Genomic DNA, 24,391 nt, shown 5'->3' with positions numbered 1-24,391 from the left:
GAACCATCTGCAGCTCAATGTGACAACGTCTAAGGAGCTAATAGTGGATCTGAGGAGGACAAAAACACCTGTGACCCCTGTTTCCATCCAGGGGGTCCCTGTAGACACTGTGGAGGAGTATAAGTACCTGGGAGAGTACTTTAACTATAAGCTGGACTGGACTAGAAACACTGAGGCGGTCTACAAAAAGGGACAAAGCCGACTCTTCTTCCTGAGGAGGTTGAGGTCCTTTAACATCTGTGGGACGATGCTGAGGATGTTTTATGAGTCTGTTGTTGCCGGCACGCTCTTCTTCGCTGTTACATGCTGGGGCAGTGGGCTGTGGGCTGCTGACAACAACAGACTGAACAAACTGATCAGGAGGGCGGGGGGGGGGGGGGGGGGCGGGACACAGAGGGGAGGGTGCTGTCCATGCTCCAGTCCATCTTAGACAATGTCTCACACCCTCTCCACGACACACTGACCCAGTGGTAAGACTGTTTAATCAATACAGTTTTCTTTAAAAAGAACGTTGAATTTTATTTTTAAGGTTGATATGACAGAATATTCATGTTTTCTTTTTTCTGAAGGTTTTCTGAAACATTTTTTGTTGGACAGCAGTCAGTGATGTCTCAGCTACTCAGAACCAGGATTAATTAGGAGAAAAGTTTAGTCAGGCAGAAAAACCACAAACCAAAAAACTTAAAATATCAAGTGAAAGATCCGATATACATTTTAACAGCATCAAATCTGCATTACATATCTCAGGGTTTAGGTGAGGTTGCAAAATGTTTCTTTTTAATTATTCAGGATCCGCCACTATTTTTGGCACCACTAGTAAAGATGTGTTCGAGGCCTTAAAATAACTTTCATATCTCACACTTTGCTACCATGTGAACTGTAGCAAAGTGTTAGATAAGTGTGAGATATCACAATTTTTTAGGGGGGGAAGGCGGTGGGGGGGGGGGGGGGGGGTTGCTGGCGGATCAGGTTACTGGCCTGGTGGGGCCAACATGAACCGAACGGGCCAACCAACCAGAGGCCCCCCGCCCCCATCACAAGCCCTGGAGTGCTACCTACCCCACACCCTCCCCCTTCAAAAATGAGACCATCAGGCTACTTTATTCTTTATTGCATTATATTATTGTACTGTATTTGTTGTTCTGCCTTGAAATAAACAATAAGATAAGCTAAACAGGCAGGAGCTTCTCTGTCAATCTATGGACTTACTTTTTTTCAGCAGCCCTCCCAATCTTCAGCTTTTATTTAAAAAACTGTTGTGAGCCTCACCTCTATTTTTGAAACATCATAATCAGACAATGACACAGACTGATGAAGAAAACAGAAAAGGAGATATTTTATCTGAAGAAACAGAGTTAGGTCTAAAGCTCATTATTATTATTATTCCTGGACTTCTCTTCATCTTTGTGGAAGATCTTTCCATCCTCCTGCTTCTTCCAGCTCAGTCTGATGTCTTCATCCACTCCCTGGTCCTTCAGCTTCTGCTTCATCTAGAACACAGACAAACAACCAAACCTTCAGAAAAACTGGATCAGTGTTTGTTTTTGTCCATTTTCCCTTGAGAACACTGCCCCTTGTGGTCACTTTTATGTATTGCTCCATCTTGTTTCAGCCTGAAGAACATCTGACTGTTGGTGATCATGGTGGAACCGTTCCTTCATTCAGTTTTAACTCTTGATCCAATTTACCAACAAGTAAAGACAGAAAACCTGGATAGACTATTTGCTTTGTGGTTGTTGTTTTTTTTTTGTTTTTTTTGCATTTTTCAATTATTTTTTTCTTGTCGTCAGAGAAATCAGAAAGACAGCAAATCACACAAAGGAATAACTAGGGTTTCTTCTGCAGCAGGAGAACCTGGAACTGAATGGAACTGAAGGATTCAAAGGAAGACCGGAGAGCTGCAAAGGAACCAGGAAAACGGTACCGATTATGTCCCGGAGAAACTGATGCTTAACAGAGAGCAGGTGTGACAGCAGTGAACATAGAAACAGGATCTACCAAAGTAAAACAGGAAGTTAGCTAAAAGAACACAGACCGAGGAGCAGAACAATGAAGAGTGAAAACAAAAATGATTCACCTCTTTCAGCAGGTCTTCTAGCACATCAGGGTTGTTGAGGTCCACAGAGGAACTTCCCACCACCTTCAGTTTCACTTGCTTGGTGTGAACCGGATCTGATTGGGTAAGAAGTATTGCGTCACTTCCTGTGTTCTGTTTAAAACACATTCTCTGTTGCTGCACCTCACGGTTGGAGGTAAGAGGCCGTTAGCTTAGCCTAGCCTAGCTTTAGCCTCACAATGGCTTCCTCCCCTAGCCTTCCATCAGCTTCTCCGTCTCTTGTCTCCCCCTCTCTCCTGCTCTCTGTGTCTGATGTTCAGTTATTCCTCTGCCTCATTTAGTGATAATGGTACATGTAATAAATGTAGTGTTTGTGTAGCTTTGGAGGCGAGGGTGTCAGAATTAGGGACCTGGCTCTGTGCTGATGAAAAACCTGCAGATTATGCAGAGCCACAGAGTTTAGCTTCACGTAGCGGTCCTCCAGCAGTAGCACCCGGGCAGCCGGGTAACCAGGCCGGCTGGGTGACGGTTCGTAGGAAGCATAGCTCTAGATTCCAGCCCCAAGGTCACCATCCACCTCAGAAGCAAACTCTGGTAATTGGCAACTCCATAGTCAGAAACATGAGACACCAGGGACCATAGTCAAGTTGTACCTGAAACTGCTGGCTAAGGATAAGCGTAAATACAGGAAAATTGTTATTCACGCTGGCGGTAATGACACCCGGCTACGCCAATCGGAGGTCACTAAAGTTAGTGTTGCTTCGGTGTGTATGTTCGCTAAAACAATGTCGGACTCCATACATTTTAGCCTCATCTAAACCTTCAACTTGTATGTTAGACCCAATCCCAACCAAATCATTTAAGGAAGTGTTCCCTTTGTTTAATGCCCCTATTGCAGACATGATAACATAAGAATTCCTTTATTGTCCCACAATGAGGACATTCGGGTGTGACAGTGGCAAACATACAGACGGTTACACACAATTATTAGTGACGAGAAGAAAAGAAAAAAAGAGCAAACCAGTCTAATCCTAAATTAGCTTAAAAGAAACACCAAGAGTGGAAGACAGAAACTCCAGACTATTTACCTAACCCATTATAATAGTATGAGTATACAATATTTCCATAATGTACGATTTCCATAATGTACTAAGCTTAATACAATATACAATATGTATGGTACTGCAGCAGCATCCTAGCTAAGGTGTGTCCAAGTTACCTTAGTATCTGAAAACTCTAAACAATTTGTAAGTAAGTAATTCAATTCAATTCAGTTTTATTTATACACTAATTTACAGCACGTCATCTCAAGGCACGTTACAAAGTCAAATTCAATCAAATCATACAAGTAAAGGTTTACTTATATAACACCTTTCAGTGCTTTACAAAAGTGCTTTATAAAATTTATATAATAACTAGGGCTGGGCAACGATTAAAATTTTTAATAGCGATTAATCGCATAATTTGCCCGATTAATCATGATTAATCGCATTGTATGCACAAACTCCAAGAATGAATTCAAAAGTAGTGTAAAGAGCACTTTTATTTTAATGTTCTGCTGCCATATGAACAAAAGTGTTGTAACATTTGTAGCACTTATTTTATACTGGATATTTTCAAACCATCTATTGAATTTAGTGCACTAGTTGATCTTTTATTCATAAGAGAACAGCAAGCACTGCAGCCAAAATATGGCCTTTTTTGACCTGCTGTATATTAGCCAGTCCCTAAGCTTGATGTATCATGAAACTGTTGACCTTTTGGGTTTTGTGGTTTTTATTATTACAATTAAATAATAATAATAATAATAATAATAATAATAATAATAATAACAATAATGTTATGTTCAGTGTTTTTTCGCTAATCCACCTCTTATATATTTCAATCCTTATGTAATTTTGTCAGTGTTGTGTGCACCTGCCTGTTGCTTTAATCCTATAAATTTCCCGGTCGTGGGATAAAAAAAGGATTAGCTAATGTTATCTTATCTTAAATGACACTTTTTAATATATGTACTGGGTTCTTTCAAGGTCTTAATTACATTTTCTGTGTGGGCTCCAGTAACATATGATAGATAATATCTACTTTGAAAGTTAACATGAACTGCTGCTGAAGATGAACACTGATCTACCTGGATGTTCCATGGAGGACTGAAACGCCTCAGTCAGAGACGTCTGTCGGGGCAATGAGAGAAGTTTCGTCTCCTCTCTCCGTTTCTGTGGCTCGACGTTTTCATGTTTTTTCACGTGCTTACATAAATTTGTTGTGTTTCCACTGAAATGAACCGGCTTTTTACAAAACATACAGCTTGATTTCATTTACGGTATTAAAATAAAGCCAAACGGTGCGACTTCCCCTGTTCATGTTTTTCCGCTGCTGCGGTATCTCTCAGCTGTTTGTGTGTTGAGTTTGTGTGAGAGCTGAGTGGGCGGGCCAGGCTGAGCCTGCGTGCTGATTGGCTGGCGCCGCTGAGCCATGTACGAGAGGGGAGGGGGAGCGGGAGAGTGCTGCCGTGACAGCGCGCTGCAGTCAGCTCGCCTGCTGACTGACACTGACTGAAAGCATGTGAGCAACATGCATGCGTTAATGCGCGATAAAATAAATATCGCCGTTAATAGTCTAATGAATTAACGCGAAATTAACGTGTTAACTTGCCCAGCCCTAATAATAACATAAAACAATGAATAAAAATAAACATCAGAGGAAAAACATAAAACATCACTAAAACCATCACTACAGAGGTTGAGTTAAATATAATAGTCAGCTGACACACTGGGGCTGTTAAAAAGCTTTGCAATAAAGATATGTTTTAAGTTTGTTCTTATAAGCAAGCAGAATCAAGAGAATGTAGCAAGACAGGAGATCATTCAAGAGCCTTGGCGTAACAACCCGGAAGGAGAAATCTCTTCTAGACTTAAAACGGGTGTGAGGGACCATGAGAAGGTTCTGATCTGATGACAGCCTTCAAGAAGGGATAGACGGAAGACGTGTTGGTGGGATCAATCAATCAATCAATCAATTTTATCAGTCAACTGCAATTTGCATTGCAATCGAAAATTCAGTTCCAGTACAACCGTCCGGGGGAACGATTGACTGAGGCCTTGCGTTGCCAGGAACGCAGCCAGTCGGCCGCTGCTACATGAGCGCAAGCCGTTAGGTGCGTTCCTCCAAACTGCCCCAGACCCCGCTTTACACGGGGTCCCCAGGCGCTGCCCTTGAAGCAAAGGAGGCCTTAAGGAGGTCTTTCAAGTATTCCGCCCACCGACTCACGACGTCCCGAGTCGAGGTCAGCAGCACACCACCCCCACTGTAAACAGTGTTGGTACTGCACCGCTTCCCCCTCCTGAGACGCCGGATGGTGGACCAGAATCGCTTCGAAGCCGTACGGAAGTCTTTCTCCATGGCCTCTCTGAACTCTTCCCACGCTCGAGTTTTTGCCTCGGCGACCAGCCGAGCCGCCTGCCGCTTCGACTGCCGGTACACATCAGCTGCTTCCGGAGTCCCACAGGCCAAAAAAGCCCGATAGGACTCCTTCTTCAGCTTGACTTCCCTCACCGCTGGTGTCCACCAGCGGGTTCGAGGGTTGCCGCCGCGACATGCACCGACAACCTTGCAGCCACAGCTCCGACTAGCCGCCTCAGCAATAGAGGCGTGGAACATGGTCCATTCAGACTCAATGTCCCCCGCCTCCCTCGGGACGTGTTCAAAATGAAATATAGCGTTAATTCACATAAACAGCATTCTATAGTGATGTTCTCTGATGTTCATTTTATTTTTGTTAATTCTTAAACTTGAGAAGTTGTCACTCCTTTATTCTATGTGTGTGCAGAGTTTGCTGTTAACATATCACCAGTGCTTGAATTATCCCTTTCTACTATTGTCCTGATATCAGCTGATTGGGCTGATATTCACCGGACAATACCTAACAGAGTTATTCATTAAACATTAAATAACTTTGAGCAGCATATTTGTATGTAATGTTTCTCTCTATAATGTTTCTCTCTGTAATGTTTTTCTATTCATGTACAGCACTTTGAATCATCTTGTTTAAATGTGCTATGTGAATAAACTTGCCTCTCTGTGCCTTGCCTTATATTTCAGTTTTGGAACTTAATTACTGAAATGTTTTGTCTATATTCTAATTGATGGAAGCACACTTGATTGGACTGCATCTAACAAAGAGCTAAAGGACCTTTTCCCACAAACAGGACCCCACCAAACCAAAGCTGGCTGTGGCTTACCTGCAGAACAAATAAATGTTGTTTTTACTTCACAGTTCCAGTCCTCCCATTTTCCATGATTTTTCATGTCTGCAGCAGCACAGTTGTCACTGTTTCCATTGGGTTCCCCAGAACTCCAGTACCGAAATGCAGAGCTGGTTCCATCCGACCACGTCCAGGTATTTCTGAAAAGGCCGATCCAGACCTTTTCTCCTGGTGACATCAGCTCATTGACCTTCTGGTTCTCTGCTATGTTCCTCACACTGGCCAGGTCTGTGTGGACCTCTCTGCAGTAACGCTGACTGTCAGTCCAGTTCATTTTGATGCTGATGTGAACAAACGTCACATTTGTCCCTAAAACACAATTAAAGGGATAAATAGTCACAAAAATTAGTTTAATGTCAACAATAAAAATGTATCATCTTTGCATAATGAAATAACATCCCAACCTGTGACATCAAAGCAGATTGAGTTTTTTTGTTCAGCACAAGGTTTGTCGTTCCAGCGTCCATTATCATACATCTCAACACAGCTCTCTATTCCAGCATAGTTGTTTGGTTCTTCAGTTTTCCAGTTTGTGAAATTCTCATCATGTTGGTAGAAGTCTGAGTCTGACATGGACCACATCCAGCTGTTCATGTCATCATACAGTCCGATCCAGGCTACCTGGAAGAGGAGAGTATTTCCTGAACTCCATTTTCCAGCCTGCTAAATATTCCATGGGAACTAAGAGATTCACTTTTCTTCCGCAGAGACTGACGTCATTTTACTCTCTGCAATTAGGTTGGAAATGCAGAAGTGCCTCATGAATCTGTTGAACTTAACAACGTAGTTTAACTGTGGTGGTTTAAGCAGTGGAGCATGCAGCTAAATGATCCAAACGGAGCAGTCCCCCTCGCTGTAGAACCACACGCGGCCCGGATGTTTGCAGTCTGTCCAAATAGTGCCAGAGAACACTGTGAGTTGTTATTTCTGTCTGTTCTGTCTGTTCTACTTTCAGCTCTCCCCCCTCTCCTCCGTCTGCCCTCAATCGGTTTTTAGTGAAAAAAAACAAGGTTTATGCATTTTTCCTCCTCCTCTCTTCCTGCTATATCTGCCTTTCTGGTGGTGTCTGTAAATTTACACAATCTTAAAGCGGGTGTGAGGTGTTATAGTGGGGCGGACCTCAGCAGCCGAGCTTGTCATGAAGTATGAATAGACAGAGCAACAACAAACGTTTTTCATGTTCTTGCTACGCTGGTCACAATAACAAAATTCCTGGTTGTCCTGCAAAAAGCTTTATCTGGAAGACATTCTGACGCTGTCCTGTTGCATCTCAATAATCACGGTTTTCAACGTTGAACTAGTTGATTCACTATAAAAAAAAAAGCACTGCTGGTAAGGTTGAGCTTACCTGGACCTCCTCACACTGAAGACGTCTCGTGGAGAAGAAACAAAATGTTCCAACAAAGAAGGACATACTCAACTTTTATTTCTTTATTTTCTAAAACTATTTATTCATAGAACGATTCCTGACCCACAAAATTTTAAATAACAGACTTGCAATATACACAGATAAAAGTTTCTATGTTGTAGAGTGACAGGATTAATCCTGGCCAGTCACACATGGGCCTATGAGCCTGGGAGTGAGCTGTCTGGATGTAATTATGAAGCTTTAGATGTACCAGACCGGGTTCCTCGGCTGAAGCCAAGGTCCTGGCTGTTGTTGTTGTTTAATCTACTGGGAGTTAGCTCTGAAAATACCTGCCTGAGCCCCCATCCAGGCCAACCCACAATGCCAGGTGAGTAGCTGGGCTGCAGCTCTCTCCACCTCGGCTTCCTGAGGGAGTGGTGGCCTATGGTTAGAGGCAGGAACCTGGTTCAATCCTAGCAGACTGCCACTATAGCCCAGTTCCTCTGGCTCCTAATGGAGCACAGCTCTGCCCACTTTCAATTGTTTCAGGAGCCGTTTATTTCAGGGCCAGCCTGGGTATCTGACTTGAGAAAAATAAAGCGAAATATGTTTTTATTATATTCAAACCATAAACCTCGCCCAAAGGATAAAACAAAGAGGACACTTCAGCTTTGCCAGACACGCTGTATCACATCCATAGATATACCGAGGCTCTCTCTCATTTCACACTGAGGCTGTTTCATCCATTCACCTCATGCGGCACAGGGCAGCGGCTGCCTTTCCCTGCTGCCGGTCTGACTTCCTGTAGAAAGACTCAGAGCACCCAGGGGAGCTTTGCAACCTTTCCAGGCTGGTAGAATCACTAAAGTGGCCAAAGGTAATGAGGGGGAGGAGCCGAGTAGAGCCGGTGAAAGCAGGCGGGCCGGCGGGACTGAGATTCCTCCCCGGGTGCTATAATAGCTGCTCACTGCTCCCCAAAGGATGGGTTAATGCAGAAGAATAATTTTGCTGGAATTGACAATTGCAATGACAAATCTTTCTCTCTTTCTTTCTTTCTTTCTGACATTTTTGTGTCAATCTGTAGGTGAAATCACCAAAAAATTAAAAATAAATATTTATACAGATGAAATATAAGGAGTGTGAAACCCTACTTCAGTGTTTCTGTTCTGTTTCCCTGTGGATCCCTAAACCTCTGTGGGTTCTAACAGAGTCCTCAGTAGTTCTGTGAGGAGACCAGTCAGATGACCAGGGTCCACGGGTCCATGGACCGGCCCCCACCCCCAGAACTGGTTTAATCAATCAGAGAGAGGAAGCGAGAACTTACATGGTTGTCTCCCATTTTACTCTGATCCACCTGCTCATTCAGCATCGTCACGTCGTCCATTCCCTGTATCGCTGCCAGGTCGGAGTACTTTTCTCTGCAGAAACTCTGGGCTTCAGTCCAGGTCTTCATCTCATTAACAAAACGGTATTTATTTGCCAGAAGTGGGCAGACAGCTCTCAGCACTGCTTTGACAAAGATTATCATTAGCTTTAAAACCCAAAGTTTAGACTGATGGCGAAGACTAAGAACGTTTAACATCAGACATGAAAAACACTCGATGCAAACTTCTCTTTGGTTCAGTGTGACAAAAACAGAATAAAGCGACTTGCTTCATTCCAGCAGTAGAAGTCATGAAACGTCTTACAGTCCTCGATATCCAAGAACACCATAAAACCTGAAGTTATGAACAGAAGTTCTGAAACATATAATAAACTTGCCTGAAGCAGCACAGATGCACAGAAGGAGGACTCTCTCCATCCTGTTCCTCTCTTCCTGTTCTCCTTCAGTTTCAGTCTGACTGCAGATAAAACACAGGTTAATCTTTAGACCAGAGATAATAACGTCATGAGCTACTGCAATAACCTCACTGTGCTTTATGCAAAATCTTATTTGAGTTGAAAATAATCTGTCACTATGGGCTGGACATTTTACCCTAAGCAGTAAAGCGTGGCGTAGAGTGATGAGGGGCGCATCCTAAACGGAGGCTGGCGTTCTCAACAACAATCTTAATTGTCATTGCAACATACATTCCAATGAATAAATTTAACCCATCCCTCAGGGAGCAAGGGGCTACCGCTGTGCAGTGCATTCTGGGGTTAAGAGTCTTACTCAGGGACAGAAAATGGCAGTCTATGGGAGTTGAACCAGGAACCGTGCAGCCTCACCGCTATGCAAGGCCCCGCTCTCTAACCCATAGCAGTGTTCTAGCTTTGGTGACGCTACAAAGGAGAGAACCTGCTGCAAACGTTAGCTTCTGTCCTTACAGCATTACGGACTTAGACTTGACTGACGTTAGTGTCATCATAGTGTCAGCAGCTCTCTGCTTCTCAGCAACAGTTTTCTCTGTTGCCTCTTCCTGAATCTGCCTCAGCAGAATAAGACCAACGTGATGAACTGAGATCACGCCTCATTCAGTCTTCCCAGTGTGCTGCTGACACATTACTGGGTTTTCTGTATAAAGTCAGCCAGGACGCTGTTTGTATGTCATTTAAATCTGAGGAGAGGGACGAAGAGAACGACTCACATGATAAGAAGTTTAATCCAAAGTTTCTTGGAAGCAGTTAAGAACATTTATGGAAATTCAACTTGAATAAACAAAGAGACCAGTTATCACTTTGGACTACCCACAATGCACTTTGTTCAGTTTTAAACACGGATCTGTGTGCTGTGGCTGTTTAACACTAATATACATTGTCATTTATTCCTAAGATACGACTTCAAAGGATGACCCCCTTTTGCTCAAAAGTCCACAATGACTAGAAAAAGATGTTAAAACTGAACTGTGGAGCAGTTGGTAGCTCCGCTTTCTTTGGCCACTGTCTTTATAAACTAAAAATAAATGTGTCATCTCTCCTCAGTTCAGGGCTATCAGGGTAAAACCTTTGCCGTTGGATTTGAGAGGTCTGGTAGTCTTTGAAGTTCTTTTAAAACCTGCATTAATATCTTTAATATCACAGCAGTAAACAATCTTGAAAAAATGCTTGGTGCCATATTTGTTAACTCAGGTATTTAGAGCAGCTGAATCCTCAACCCTCATGTTGTTTTCACAATAATGAGTGCTGTATTTGAATAAGCTTTAAGAAGTTACCACAGTAACAAGGCACATGTGTTCAGTTCAGTTCATTCATGACACACCCTAATAAACAAATCTGCAGAGTCAGCGATGCCCATGCACTCCCACGGTCACTCTGCACGCCACAGATCCACTGCTAAGCTCATATTTACATGGATTAAGGCAGGGTGTGTCAATTTAGTCCAGCCCGGTGGCTAAATGCATTATCATTATTCAAAAAAAAAAAAGAAAAAAGATATATCTTTTTTTTTGGCAAGGCATTTAACCCCAAGTTGTCTACCAACCTCCATGTTGGCGTCTGTGAGTGAGATTAGGTGAACATGGCTTTAGATTAAACTGCTTTGAATGGTCAGTATAACTGGAAAAGCTCTGGATGAGTTTATTCCATTTAGTATGGAACACATGAGAACATTTTCATCCACACACAGTCAGTGATCATAGCTGGGGACAGTAGAATAATTATGTAGAAATAAAAGCTGTGCTCTCAAACTTCACAGCGTTCCTGACCAGAGAATAAATAAATAAAATAAGAGCAGCTCCTCACTTTGGCCTGTCAGATCACCTCTCTGGACACACCAAGAACAGAAGAACTGAAGAGATAAATAACCTAGAACACCGTTGATGACAAACCCAAAGCCCTACGGATCGTGACATCAGGAACAACACAGAACTCAGTGACCTTTCCTGCCTTTCAGTCCTGTCCCTTTATAACAGACTCTGGAAACACTTCCTGTCTCCAGACGATGGGATGTGAAGCTGGTTTCTGGTGAAGAGCAGCAATGTTTAAATCTCTTGTTGGATAACATCTAGGAGAAATTATGATGTTCTCCCTTTAACGCCGATGGGGAGGCCAGATTCCGGTAATAGCATTTGGGTGCTGGTAGCATGGTTCAGTGGACCAGATCCATAATTTATAGTTTGGAAGATATTTAAAACAGGCTCCAAATTGATTGATAGAAGCAGGGAGAACAGAGGAGAACGTTACCATGTCAAGTGACTAGTTTTGTCACTAGGGCTGGACTGTCAGGAACTGGTTACTGAGCCCAAATTCAGCCACACACAGGGCCTTGTTCCAGTGTTTTTATTGAAGATTATGAGTTGTGCAGATGGAAACCAGAGGTCTGTACCAGATAACAGCGGAGGGATGGTGTAGATGGCTGGAGCTGAAGCAGCGGAGCAAAGCTGGAGCCAGAGGATGTGAGGGAACACCGGCAGGCAGGTGGCTGACACAGAGGTCACTGGAGACGAGAGGCGTGAAGCAGACGAGGGAAGGATGATGAGAGCAGAACTGAGAGGAGCTTATATAGGAGGTTGGACAGGTGGAATGAGTCCGGGCTTGATTATTACAGCAGGTGAAACTGATCCAGCATGAAGTGAAGCAGGGCAGAGTGGATGAAGGATCTGGAACTGTCCATGGTGCCGCAGGGAGGACTGCACCCTGACATGGACAATATAAAATAAAAGCATATCGATAAAATAGAAATCATATTGATCGATATCGATAATTATCAAAACAATTCAAAATATACATTTTAAGTGCAGCCCTGGCCATTTAATGCTGTTGCTTAATGGCCTATTTTTGGATAAATGGATTCAAACACAACCTTTTACTCAACCAACCTTTTATGAAAACTGTGTTAAAAAAGAAAAAACTCTCTGAAGGCTGATGGAGCGTTCCTGGGTTTGTGATTGGTTGGGAGGATGTAATGACTCTAGTATTAACCTACATGACAGGCTAGAGTGCATTGTTCTTTTATTGAACTTTTTATTTACCCGTTTTTTATATTGAACCATGCGTCTGTCGATGGAGATCATTATAGAATTATCGTCCAGTCCTGGGTGGTGATCATGTCCAGGATTAAAGTGGAAACACCGCGCTCATCATGTCAGATGCTGCAAAGCCCTTTTAAATCCATTTATTATGACAAGAGGGTGGATGGCCACCAATCATTAGACAACATATAGCTGTTTGTTTTATCATTCATATTACTTTTATGGTTTATATTTTATATGACGAGTGTAATTTAAATTATTAATCAGCAATGTGAAAAAATAGGACATGATCTGTGGTCTTAGTTTTTCCCAGAGCTGCTTGTAATGATAATTATATCCAACCAAACATTTACTGATGCCTTGTTTTTGCATTAAATGTTCTGCACCTTTTTAATAAAGAATTAAAAACCTAACAACCTGAATAAGGTCATTTCTCCGTCCTGCAGGAAAAAAATAATCCTCTGCTGCAGAGATGAAGGAAAACCAGACATTTATTAATTAATGATCAATAACCAATAATGGAGCCAGAACAGCAGGCTTTCCTCTTCAGAGACCACGCCCCCTAGGTGTGCTACCGTCAACCATCAGGTGCTGTTACCTGCACCTCAGAACCAGAACCATTCATCCGTTGATGAGATGGAGGCCATGAGGAGCGGCTGAAGAGCTCTTAGTGAAGATGACATCATGAACCCGAGAACGTTTAGAGTCAGAAGTACCGGGTCTATGAGGTGACGCTGTAACTCAGGTAGCTTTAGGATGATGGCTTAGATGATATTTAACCTGCTGAAGATCACAAGGATGAAAATGATACAGTGAAACCTGTTATATCAGTATCAGGACACCTGCAGCACACCTGTACACCTGCAGGATCAGTTTAAAGGTTTTTTTTGTCTAAACAGACTGCAAGTTCACCTGAGTGACATCATTAACAATATAACATCAAGGTGGACAATTAAAAGTGAATTTCACAGTGAGACAAAGAGCACCCGAGCAGGTAAACGCAATTGGTCCTCTCAGCCAATGTAAAGCAAGCAGTTCAGACAGGTGAGTCTCAGAGTTAATGATCTTCTCTGGCTCCCCCTGCAGGACCCAAAAAGAACCTCATATTGAAGACTTGACTCTGATTGGCCGAAAGTTCCCGTAGGTGTGTTTCATTGGTCGGTCTGAATTCGAGGCCGTTTGCTCTGCAGCTGCTCTGATTGGTCAGCGTCTCTGAAGCCCTCGCAGGTGATCTGGTATTGGACGGTAGCGTCCATGTGACCCGGGGACTTAACGATGGAGGCCAGCCGGCGTGACTCCTCCCACTGAAGGAGGAGCCTGATGGAGGGCGCGTGGCCCCAGACGTCCCCCAGGGCAGGCACCAGCTGTGATTGGCCGCCCCGCAGCCGCGTTGTCATGTGGTTGGTGATCACCACGGCGATGCTGTGACACGTTGCCGTGGCGATAAGCTGCAGGCCGAGGCCTTGTAGGAGGCGTGTCCTCTGGGACAGATCGTCGTGCAGCCGCAGGAACGGGAACGCCACGCTGTCAACGACGAGGAGGCGGAGCTTTGGCCGGTCCCGCAGGAAGTCGGGCAGCAGGTGTAGCTCGGCCAACAGCTCCACGTAGTCACGGCAACGCACCTGGGACCAGGGACAGAGGACCAATCAGAGGCCTGCTATCAATATATGTCCGTGAGAGCTTAAACCAAAGGAAGTGGGCCCGTCAGAACCACCAGAACCAACATGAACGTCTCAGAGTTTGACTTTAAGTACCAGGAAGATGTTTGAGAGGATGGTCTCCACGGAGAAGGTCGTCATGGCCACACGCTGCTCCTCATCCTCAGCCAGCAGCGAGCAGTGTCTGACAGCGGCGCCGGCGAGGTCCACAACTCTCTGGAGCTGGAAGCTGCCCTCTGTGTCCACAAAGATCACCTGACCGCCGAGGCCCCCGAAGCACGGCGGCACCTGGACGTCCACGGCCAGCTGCAGGCTGAGCAGAACCACACAGAACCAATCACAGCGGGTCACACGGGAGAATCCCTCAGCGTGTCCGTTTCATCCGCAGCACAGGCAGCGGTCTGAGCGCGCTCAGTGTGGAGAAACGGCCGAGGTCTGCTACAGAAGAACCGAGTTAACTGAACCCACAACCACCAGAACCAGCAGGTGAACGGATCCAGGTCATTCCTGATGTTCTGAAAGATTTAAAATGAACCAGGTTCTCCACACTGAGCATGCTCAGATTCACTGGTGCATGATGCAAATGTGACAGAAGCAAAACAAAAGAACCTGCTGTGGGTCGGCTGGAGGGGAGAACTTCATCATTTCATATGTGGATGGGACAAAGGGACACTCGTTTGAAGACAACAACGTCCACGTTTTGGACGAGGAAGACAGGTGGTCTGAGAAAGACGCGGTCAACGCCAAACCAACGACAAACAGAGGAGGGGCCTCAGATTTCACCTTTCCACCACCTGCCCTGCAGCCGTGACTCGTATCTCCAGGTGGTTTCACACCTTTGACCATAACATGGCCTCGTTAGGGACAACGAGCAACGAGCCAATCACTGAGCTCAACAGAGGGAGGAGTGACTGCCGCCCCGTTACTGACGTCTCTAAGGAATCATCTGCAGACCACCTGTCCACCTGCACACCTGGATGTGTGTGTTCGGTCCTGTGCGTGTTTTCTGACCACAGCTGGGTTTTCCCGACTCCTGGAGCGCCGCAGATCTCCGTCACCTTCCCGACAGGAATTCCTCCTCCGAGAGCTTCGTCCAGCCGGGAGGAGAACGTCACGATGCTCCCGAACTCCTCCTCCTTCTGCAGGAGCTCCAGAGCCGTCACCGAGGCTCCGCCTTCTCCGCTCCTGGCAGCCTGCAGCGCCTCCAGCGCCTCCTGCTGGGAGACGGAGGCCTCTGCAGGAGGAACGGGTAAAACTGGCCGTCAGAGGAACCTTTAAGATTTGTGTGATCAGGACACAGCTTCTACTTCACCAACATCTGCAGGAAAACAATGTTTAGATGTACGAGAAATAAAAAATGACATGTTAGTAAAAATATTAAGCCTGAGAGTTAAACCCCCCTGATTTATTGTAGCTGTTGGATTTCCTGCTTAGGCAGAAACTGTTCAACCGGAAAATAAAGGTCAGACTTAAACTATATATATTAAGTTAAAGTAAGAAGATAAAAATCTTTCAGAACCTTTTTCAATGACCCATAATATGTAAAGGGGTAAAAGTCTAGAAGCCCAGCATGTGTAGAACAAAACCTTTATCTTGATATAATTATCTTCTAGACCTAGTTTAGCTGATTTCCGTTTGGTTCCTGTAGGAACTGGACTGTAAGTTCTGTAAACACAATAAAACAGCCCTTTGTTGTGTGAAAAAATGGTCATAATGATCAATATATTAACAATAAACGCCTAACAACATGGCGGAAACTATTCAGAGTGGTTAATAAGAAACCTAGAGATGTTCTTCTTCTGTAACTTCTAGGAGGAGGAGCGGTTCCAGGAGAACCAGAGCAAAGGGTCCAGTTCACATCAATATTGACTTTAACGTTCTTGATCAAACATTTGCTCAAATTCCTCTCATCTAAATTAGCCGTAAAGGTGAAAACCTCAACAAACGGCGTCCAATCAGTGATCCCAGCGGCTCACATTCACCGTTTGAGAAGAGCGCAGTTCTAGGAGCCGTTTCACTGCACCGTACTTTTTACGTCTACATTATTATAGAGCGACGCTGCGTCCACCTGGAGCTACTTCCCTGATGGAGGAACCTAAGAAGCACCAGTATGAGGTAAGATCACTTTCAAAATAAACTTGTGCATAAACACAGAGTTGTGTGCTTATTAGTCAGAAGTTGTGCATAACAAACATTTGTAAACTCATAATAATTGAAATAGCATTCAAAATATATAACATACAGTTTATATATGTAGTAACAGTTTAAATAGTTACAACTTCAATAACTAATAAATACAAATTTCAAGTTTATATTTGTGCTTTACTCTTCATGAACACAAACAGCAGCGGCTGCTTGAGAATACAGATTTTTTCTTTGAGAATACGAATTGCCAAGTGTTACCATAATTGTTTTTTCAATTCTCACCTTTTCACACCATAAAACTATATGTGGTTAACATGCAGATTATTATAGTTCTCAAGAAAGAAAAGGTAAAATGTTGTATAGTGCACATAACTTACAGATTAATCACTGTAAAAATGGGCAGACAGAAATAACTTTTCCTTAATGATCAATGCTCTGAAGGTCAGTAGGTGCAACAAAGTAGCTTAACCCTACTGCTTTTACTGTTACTAATATATTAAAATTGTGCTTTTATTTTAATTATTTACAGAGAAATAGTCACAATTTAAATGTGATCACATGTTTAATACCATCCTCAATGTTGTTTTTTTAAAGATAAAAGGAGGAAATAGGCTGTCAGTCTTAAAAAACCTACCAGTTGGCACAGACGCTCAACGTCAGACTTTTTTTTTAAATTACGCACTAACTCTGTAAATAGGGAAGCTTAAAAGTATAATGTTCTCGCCTCAAATGATCTGAAAACGTACTTTTGAAGAACAGCAGCAGAAAAGGGAGTGTTTAACTTACCACTGTGATCTCTGCGCTGTCTGGAATCAAGCTGCGGCCGTGGTGCATTCTGGGAAAGTTCAGTCTGAGGAACGCATGCGCGGCTCCTATCTTCGCACTCTGTGCTCGATTAACCAGCCTTGGAAACCGTGACGTCAGACCACTGTTGTGAATTCGTATTCTCAAAGAAAAAATCCGTATTCTCAAGCAGCCGCTGCTGTTTGTGTTCATGAAGAATAAAGCACAAATTTAAACTTCAAATTTGTATTAATTAGTTATTGAAGTTGTAACTATTTAAACTGTATGTTGTATCTTTTGCATGCGATTTCAATTATTATGAGTTTACAAATGTTTGTTGTGCACAACTTCTGACTAATATGGACACATCTGTCCTTTTATGTACAAGTTTATATTGACAGTGATCTTACCTCATACACCAGGACCAGGTCCACACACCTCTAATAACGTTTTCTATCTGCAGAGCCATTATCACTACAACTAGTTTTCTCTGTTCTAACGTAAACTCAGAATATAGCAACCCAGAACCACCAGGAGCAGCTTTTAGAATCAGAACCTGCTGGGACAACAAAGCTGAAATAACTGATCAGAACTTAGAAAAAGACATTTTGAGGACTAATAATGGAGAACTTAATATTTCAACTAGGGCTGGGCAAGTTAACGCGTTAATTTCGCGTTAATTCATTAGACTATTAACGGCGATATTTATTTTATCGCGCATTAACGCATGTTGCTCACATGCTTTCAGTCAGTGTCAGTCAGCAGGCGAGCTGACTGCAGCGCGCTGTCACGGCAGCCCTCTCGCTCCCCCTCCCCTCTCGTACATGGCTCAGCGGCGCCAGCCAATCAGCACGCAGGCTCAGCCTGGCCCGCCCACTCAGCTCTCACACAAACTTAACACACAAACAGCTGACAGAGAACGCAGCAGCGGAAAAACATGAACAGGGGAAGTAGCACCATTTGGCTTTATTTTAATACCATAAATGAAATCAAGCTGTATGTTTTGTAAAAAGCCGGTTCATTTCAGTGGAAACACAACAAATTTATCTAAGCACGTGAAAAAACATGAAAACGTCGAGCCCCAGAAACGGAGAGAGGAGACGAAACTTCTCTCACTGCCCCGACAGACCCACAGACGTCTCTGACTGAGGCGTTTCAGTCCTCCAGGGAACATCCAGGTAGATCAGTGGATGGATGGATGGATGGATGGATGGATGGATGGATGGATGGATGGATGGATGTTACTGGAGCCCACACATAACATGTAATTAAGACCTTGAAAGAACCCAGTACATATATTAAAAAGTGTTATTTAAGATAAGATAACATTAGTTAATCCTTTTTTTATCCCACGACGGGGAAATTTATAGGATTAAAGCAACAGGCAGGTGCACACAACACAGACAAAATTACATAAGGATTGAAATATATAAGAGGTGAATTAGCGAAAAAACACTGAACATAACATTATTGTTATTATTATTATTATTATTTAATTGTAATAATAAAATAAAAACCACAAAACCCAAAAGGTCAACAGTTTCATGATACATCAAGCTTAGGGACTGGCTAATATACAGCAGGTCAAAAAAGGCCATATTTTGGCTGCAGTGCTTGCTGTTCTCTTATGAAGAAAAGATCAACTAGTGCACTAAATTCAATAGATGGGTTGAAAATATCCAGTATAAAATAAGTGCTACAAATGTTACAACACTTTTGTTCATATGGCAGAAGAACATTAAAATAAAAGTGCTCTTTACACTACTTTTGAATTCATTCTTGGAGTTTGTAGATACAATGCGATTAATCGCGATTAATCGCGATTAAATATTTTAATCGTTGCCCAGCCCTAATTTCAACGTTTTTTTGTGACAGGGAAATTGTCGGAGTCCTTCAACAATATTATATATAAAGATATAGAAATATTGTCGAGGGCGATACAGCACTTTGAAAAGTCTTTACTGAAAAGTACTGTATAAACAATCTTGTCTTACCTATAGAAATATATAGATATAAGACTATAGATATTAATATAGAGATAGACATGGAGTGTCCATGTAATTTATATAATATATGCATTTATAAAAACGTATAGCTGTTAAATATATTGATAATACATATTATTCTATTACTCTTAACCCCACTGAGAATACAGCGCTGAACCATGTGTTATTATAGCTGTAAGTTTAAGGTTTGGAGCAACAACAGTGTGAAAATCATATTCAGCGAGTTATAACTGATGAAATGCTGCCTGTCTGATAAACACATTACACTCAGTGGAGCGGGCGACCTTTTCAAGATGGCGGCCACACGACACGACAGCGCTAGTAGGCAACAGCGGTCCATGAGGCGTCTACCATAGACATCATATACGTAGACGCGTCGTTGGGCGCAGGTTCGCACGTCAACGTCACCGCCATATTGTATGTGGCAGAAAAAAGTTGAGTTCTGTTATTGTGAACGTGGATCAGAGAAGATGCCTCATTCCTGTGCTGCATGGAAATGTATTCTGGCTGATTTCACTACTTGTATCTGCCTTCTATAAACTAAGGCTGCACCATGATGCAGAACTGGACACACTAAAGCTGCAGAGTGGTAACACTAGAAAAAAGCTGTGCAAGACCATTTTCAAGGTTTTTAGCTTGCAGACAGTACAGACTATTGGATTTAGACAGATGTGCATATATAGATTTTCAAGTATTATAAATAAGCCAAATAAATAGCTGTGTGATTATATATATATATATATATATATATATATATATATATATATATATATATATATATATATATATGTGTGTGTGTGTGTGTGTGTGTAATGAATATAAGGATCAATTTGTTAAATCTAAACATTGTGGTCTTCATTACTTCATAAAACCGTGTCACATGTGAAACTTTAGGAACAGACTTTTTGGGTGAGTAATAAAGAGGTAAAATTACTAATATGAAAAAAAAGACCTAGGACAAAGTGGAAAAAAAGTGGTAATGTTATGAGAAAAACGTCATATTATGAGAATTAAGAGGGAACATTTCCAGAATAATCACAGTTTGCAGAATTATTTCACTCCTGGAGTAATAGGGCCAGGTTAGATTATTTTAAATATTTTTATTCTTTACGAGAATAAATTCAGGAGAATGAAGCTAAAGGGATACGAAAATAAACTTGTAATATTACAAAAAATATTACGAATACAAAGTATATTCTGAGATTAAAGTCCCTCTGATACTGTTTAAATGACTGAGTAACTGCAGATATGCCACATTCAACATGGCGGACTCTCTGACGCATCGCAGCATAGGCAGAACCCGCCTAACGACGCGTCTACGTATATGATGTCTAGTAGGTGTCTACTCATCATAATTCTCTGGTTCAGCCTAAAGTCCCTTAAATGATTTAAGGGACTTTAGTTCAGCCTCAGTTTAGAAGAATTTCACTGACAATCTGAAAGCAGCGGGTGTTATGACATCATCACAGGACGACGTGTTTGTGAGGTGCTTCCGGCATTAGAGGCGCTCCAGGTCCACCAGGGAGTTGTCGCCTACCTGCGCTCAGGTGTTCCGGGTCCAGGTTCTGTAGGTCGGTGCTGAACTGGAACCCAGCCCTGAGCAGCTTCACCTTCACACTGGAACTCAGGTTCAAGCTGGAGACGGGTCTCCTCATCCTCACGGTGCTGCCATCCTTCTCAGCACTTCCGCTTCCGCTTTTCAGAGTAAAAGCTGCTGACCTCGTCCGGCGGGTTCTGCCTATGCTGCGAATGCGCCAGAGCGTCCGCCATGTTGAATGTGGCAAATCTGCAGTTGGTCTGAGTCACTTAAACAGTATCAGAGGGAGTTTATTCTCAGAATATACTTTATATTCGTAATATTTTTATTTTTGTAATATTACAAGTTTATTTTCGTATCCTTTTGGCTTAATTCTCCTGACTTTTTATTCTCGTAAAGAATAAAAATATTTAAAATAATCTAACCTGGCCCTATCACTCCAGAACTTAAATAGTTCTGCAAACTGTAACTATTCTTGAAATGTCCCCCTTTAATTCTCATAATATGACGTTTTTCTCATAATATTACTACTTTTGTGTGTTTTTTTTTTTTACTTTATTGTCCTAGGACTTTTATTTCTCATATTAGTAACTTTCTCTTTAATACTCCCCCAAAACGTCTGTTCCTAATCTGTGACTATACCAGAATTCAAAAGGTTCACATGTGACACGGTTTTATGAAACAATGAAGACCACAATGTTTAGATTTAACCAATTGACTTTTATATTCATAACACACACACACACACACACACACACACACACACACACACACACACACACACATATACATATATATATATATATATATATATATATATATATATATATATATATATATATATATATATATATATATACATTTTCTGACCCACTTAATCCCTCATGGGGTCACGGGGGTGCTGGTGCCTATCTCCAGCTTTCACTGGGCGAGAGGCGAGGTTCACCCTGTACAGGGTGTTGCCTAATGAGCTTTGAATGTTGAATTTAATTTAAAAATCTGCAAAATCTAAGAAAAATGACCTTGTATATCTAATATACCCGTGATAAAAATATTCCCTTGTTGTACCAACTTTTGATGAACAGTATTTTTCTATTAATTGTAATGACTCTATTGTTCCAAAAGATGGAGACATGAGGCGTAAAATTGTAGGCAAACGCCATCTTCCAACACTAAAGAACTTTTACATGCTATTCAGCCAGTTTGACGGGTTAGTTTTATATTTGAAAAGAAATTCCAAACCTTCCAGTTTATCAAAAAAATTTTGGTGATGTGAAATCATAAAGAATCAGGTTTAGACAGAAAAGTTAATTCTGAAAACTGCAACAATACATAAAAAATCTATTGTTTTCAGCCACCCTTTATTAGAATCCTTAACAAGTTGCGATTTTTTAACATAGTTTGTTTAATTTTTCCAGAGGAACTGATAAATTATACAGTTTTTGATGTTATGTCAAATAACATGTAAAGAATAACTGGGTTACACCAATTCAAATCCATCCATCCATCCATCAATTTTCTGACCCGCTTAATCCCTCATGGGGTCGCGGGGGTTGCTGGTTCTATCTCCAGCGTTCACTGGACGAGAGGCGGGGTTCACCTGGACAGGTCGCCAGTCTGTCGCAGGACAACACAGAGAGACAGGCAGGACAAACAACCATTCACACAACACTCACACCTAAGGACAATTCAAATCCAAATCAGGTGTTGACAGAATATTACATCCCAATATGGTTAGATCTGTGGTCAGCCAGTGATTGAAAGTTTATTTTTTTTGTTATTTCATCAAGTCTCTCATTAATAGTTTGGCATTGTGTTCTTTCAACATTGTTAGCTATATGGATTCCTAAATATTCAATTTCACCCTTGACAGGAATCAACCTGAGGTCTGTATCACTGCAGTCATACAAGGAAAGTATTTCACATTTTTTAGATTAAGATACAGTCTGGATTCAACTTAAACTCAGAATTACAGATTTGTATTCCTTCTAGAAAATTGCTGTTCATTAGAAGATGAGCAGTTCTGTTGTCTTGCAGCAAGAAGGTCCTGGGTTCAAGTACACCCCTGGGTCTTTCTGCATGGAGTCTGCATGTTCTCCCTGTGCATGCGTGGGTTCTCTCCGGGTACTCCAGCTTCCTCCCACAGTCCAAAAACATGACTGTTAGGTTAACTGGCCTCTCTAATTGGTGTGAGTGTGTGCGTGAATGGTTGTTTGTCCTGCCTGTCTCTCTGTGTTACCCAGCAACAGACTGGCTACCTGTCCAGGTGAACCCCGCCTCTCGCCCAGTGAACGCTGGAGATAGGAACCAGCAACCCTCGTGACCCCATTAGGGACTAAGCATGTATAGATAATGGATGGAGGAGCCAATAGCTGCATACAGAGAATTAATAGTTTTGGTGGGATTGGGCATCTTTGTGTTATACCTCAGGATACATTTATTCTTGTTATGATATCTACGTTTAATATTACATAGCTGGATATCTGATCATAAATCCTTTTGCTTATCTTTCCAATCTTGCCTCAAAAGTGTTTGGAGGCAAGATTGGAAAAAGCCCTAAGATGCAACAATTACATTTGAAACTCATGTTCAATAGAATCAAATGCCTTGAAGAAATCAATGAATATTTTTAGACTTTCTGGATTTATAAATGTATTATATTTTATCATATCCATTATTCAATTCAATTCAGTTGTATTTCTATAGGTCCAATTCACATCCCATCATCTCAAGTCTCTTTCCAAAGTCAGCTTCCATCAGATCCTCCAGGTTGGTGAGAAAGTTTCCTCTCTAAGGAAACCCAGCAGGTTGCATCAAGTCTCTCCAAGCAGCATTCACTCCTCCTGAAAGAGCGTAGAGCCACAGTGGACAGTCGTCTGCATTGTTGATGGCTTTGCAGCAATCCCTCATACTGAGCATGCATGAGGCGACAGTGGAGAGGAAAACTCCCCTTTAACAGGGAGGAGAACCTCCAGGTTAACACCGCATAGTTGTGTGGTCCTCTGTGTCCTTTTTAGTATGTATATACAGCACATTGGAAACTTTTTCTGTTGTTAAATGTGCTATATAAATAAAGTGGATTGGACTGGATCCTGTATTAAATAATGTGTATTTTTCAGTGACGTTATCAAAGCCATTTGGTTGTTTGTACCTGAGATACCTTTTTTGTTGGTTTTGCTTTTCTTTTTATATCTCTTTCTGCAGGTGTAGAAGCTGAACCCGAGTATGTTATCCTGGACTCTCTTTTTCCTCTATTCTATATTTTTCATCTTTTCTCCCTTCTAATGTTTTGCCTCATCTTCTCTATAATTCTTGGATAGTGTCTTCATTTATTTATCCTTTAGTATTTCATGTTGGGATTATATTATTTCCTTGTATCTTGTTTCTATTACATCTCTGCGTCCCTGTCTGCTTGTCTTCAGTCTCTTTCTCCCTCAGCCAATCATTCATGCCTTCATTGTTTTCACTTCACTCATTCACTGTCACTCATTACCAGCTGATTGCTTTCACCTGCCTTCTGCCTCTCCTCTTTGTTTTCTCCTCCTCTATTTAAACACCAGTTCCCCATCTTTTTGTGGTCATATTCTTTTGTGATTACCTCCTTTATGCTGCCCTCCGTTTTGTCATCTCCTCTGTGCTCCCAGTAGGAGCATGCCCATATTGTACTTCTGTTTCCATCATTCATTAAAACTATTCACCTCATC

General features: G+C 42.1%; 3 protein-coding genes across 3 annotated transcripts in view; 1 reads left to right on the top strand and 2 right to left on the bottom strand.

Annotated features, from left to right (window-relative positions):
• LOC105922826 (cyclin-dependent kinase 16-like) overlaps window positions 1–24,391 on the top strand; it is a 173,266-nt gene that overhangs the window by 124,512 nt on the left and 24,363 nt on the right. The gene's annotated exons all lie outside the window — the stretch shown is intronic.
• On the bottom strand, window positions 1,051–9,507 carry LOC118564602 (C-type mannose receptor 2-like). The gene is made up of 6 exons (XM_036143431.1): window positions 9,431–9,507; window positions 8,994–9,175; window positions 6,726–6,942; window positions 6,298–6,630; window positions 2,078–2,172; window positions 1,051–1,490 (listed from the first exon to the last, which is right to left on the bottom strand). Exons 1-6 carry the CDS (start codon window positions 9,468–9,470, stop codon window positions 1,362–1,364), a joined length of 996 nt encoding a protein of 331 aa, XP_035999324.1. The 5' UTR covers window positions 9,471–9,507; the 3' UTR covers window positions 1,051–1,361.
• LOC105922296 (DNA repair protein RAD51 homolog 3) lies at window positions 13,032–20,855 on the bottom strand. The gene is made up of 4 exons (XM_036143422.1): window positions 20,688–20,855; window positions 15,228–15,450; window positions 14,313–14,529; window positions 13,032–14,180 (listed from the first exon to the last, which is right to left on the bottom strand). The coding sequence occupies exons 1-4, from the start codon at window positions 20,803–20,805 to the stop codon at window positions 13,710–13,712; spliced, it is 1,029 nt and encodes a 342-aa protein (XP_035999315.1). The 5' UTR covers window positions 20,806–20,855; the 3' UTR covers window positions 13,032–13,709.

Source organism: Fundulus heteroclitus, chromosome 1 (assembly GCF_011125445.2).
Source record: "Fundulus heteroclitus isolate FHET01 chromosome 1, MU-UCD_Fhet_4.1, whole genome shotgun sequence".
Taxonomy (NCBI): Eukaryota; Metazoa; Chordata; class Actinopteri; order Cyprinodontiformes; family Fundulidae; genus Fundulus; species Fundulus heteroclitus.
Note: the sequence above shows the minus strand (reverse complement) of the source record. Positions and strands in the feature narration are given on the sequence as shown.

What these genes read in the sequence shown, in the direction of transcription:
- LOC118564602 (XM_036143431.1), bottom strand. Translation starts at nt 9,470, where the DNA reads ATGGAGAGAGTCCTCCTTCTGTGCATCTGTGCTGCTTCAG. An exon ending in GTAAAATGGGAGACAACCAT is followed by an intron (nt 6,943 to 8,993) that starts GTAAGTTCTCGC and finishes CTCCTCTTCCAG; the next exon opens with GTAGCCTGGATCGGACTGTA. An exon ending in TAGAAGACCTGCTGAAAGAG is followed by an intron (nt 1,491 to 2,077) that starts GTGAATCATTTT and finishes TCTGTGTTCTAG; the next exon opens with ATGAAGCAGAAGCTGAAGGA.
- LOC105922296 (XM_036143422.1), bottom strand. Translation starts at nt 20,805, where the DNA reads ATGAGGAGACCCGTCTCCAGCTTGAACCTGAGTTCCAGTGTGAAGGTG. An exon ending in CCCGGAACACCTGAGCGCAG is followed by an intron (nt 15,451 to 20,687) that starts GTAGGCGACAAC and finishes TTCCTCCTGCAG; the next exon opens with AGGCCTCCGTCTCCCAGCAG. An exon ending in GTCGGGAAAACCCAGCTGTG is followed by an intron (nt 14,530 to 15,227) that starts GTCAGAAAACAC and finishes GGTTCTGCTCAG; the next exon opens with CCTGCAGCTGGCCGTGGACG.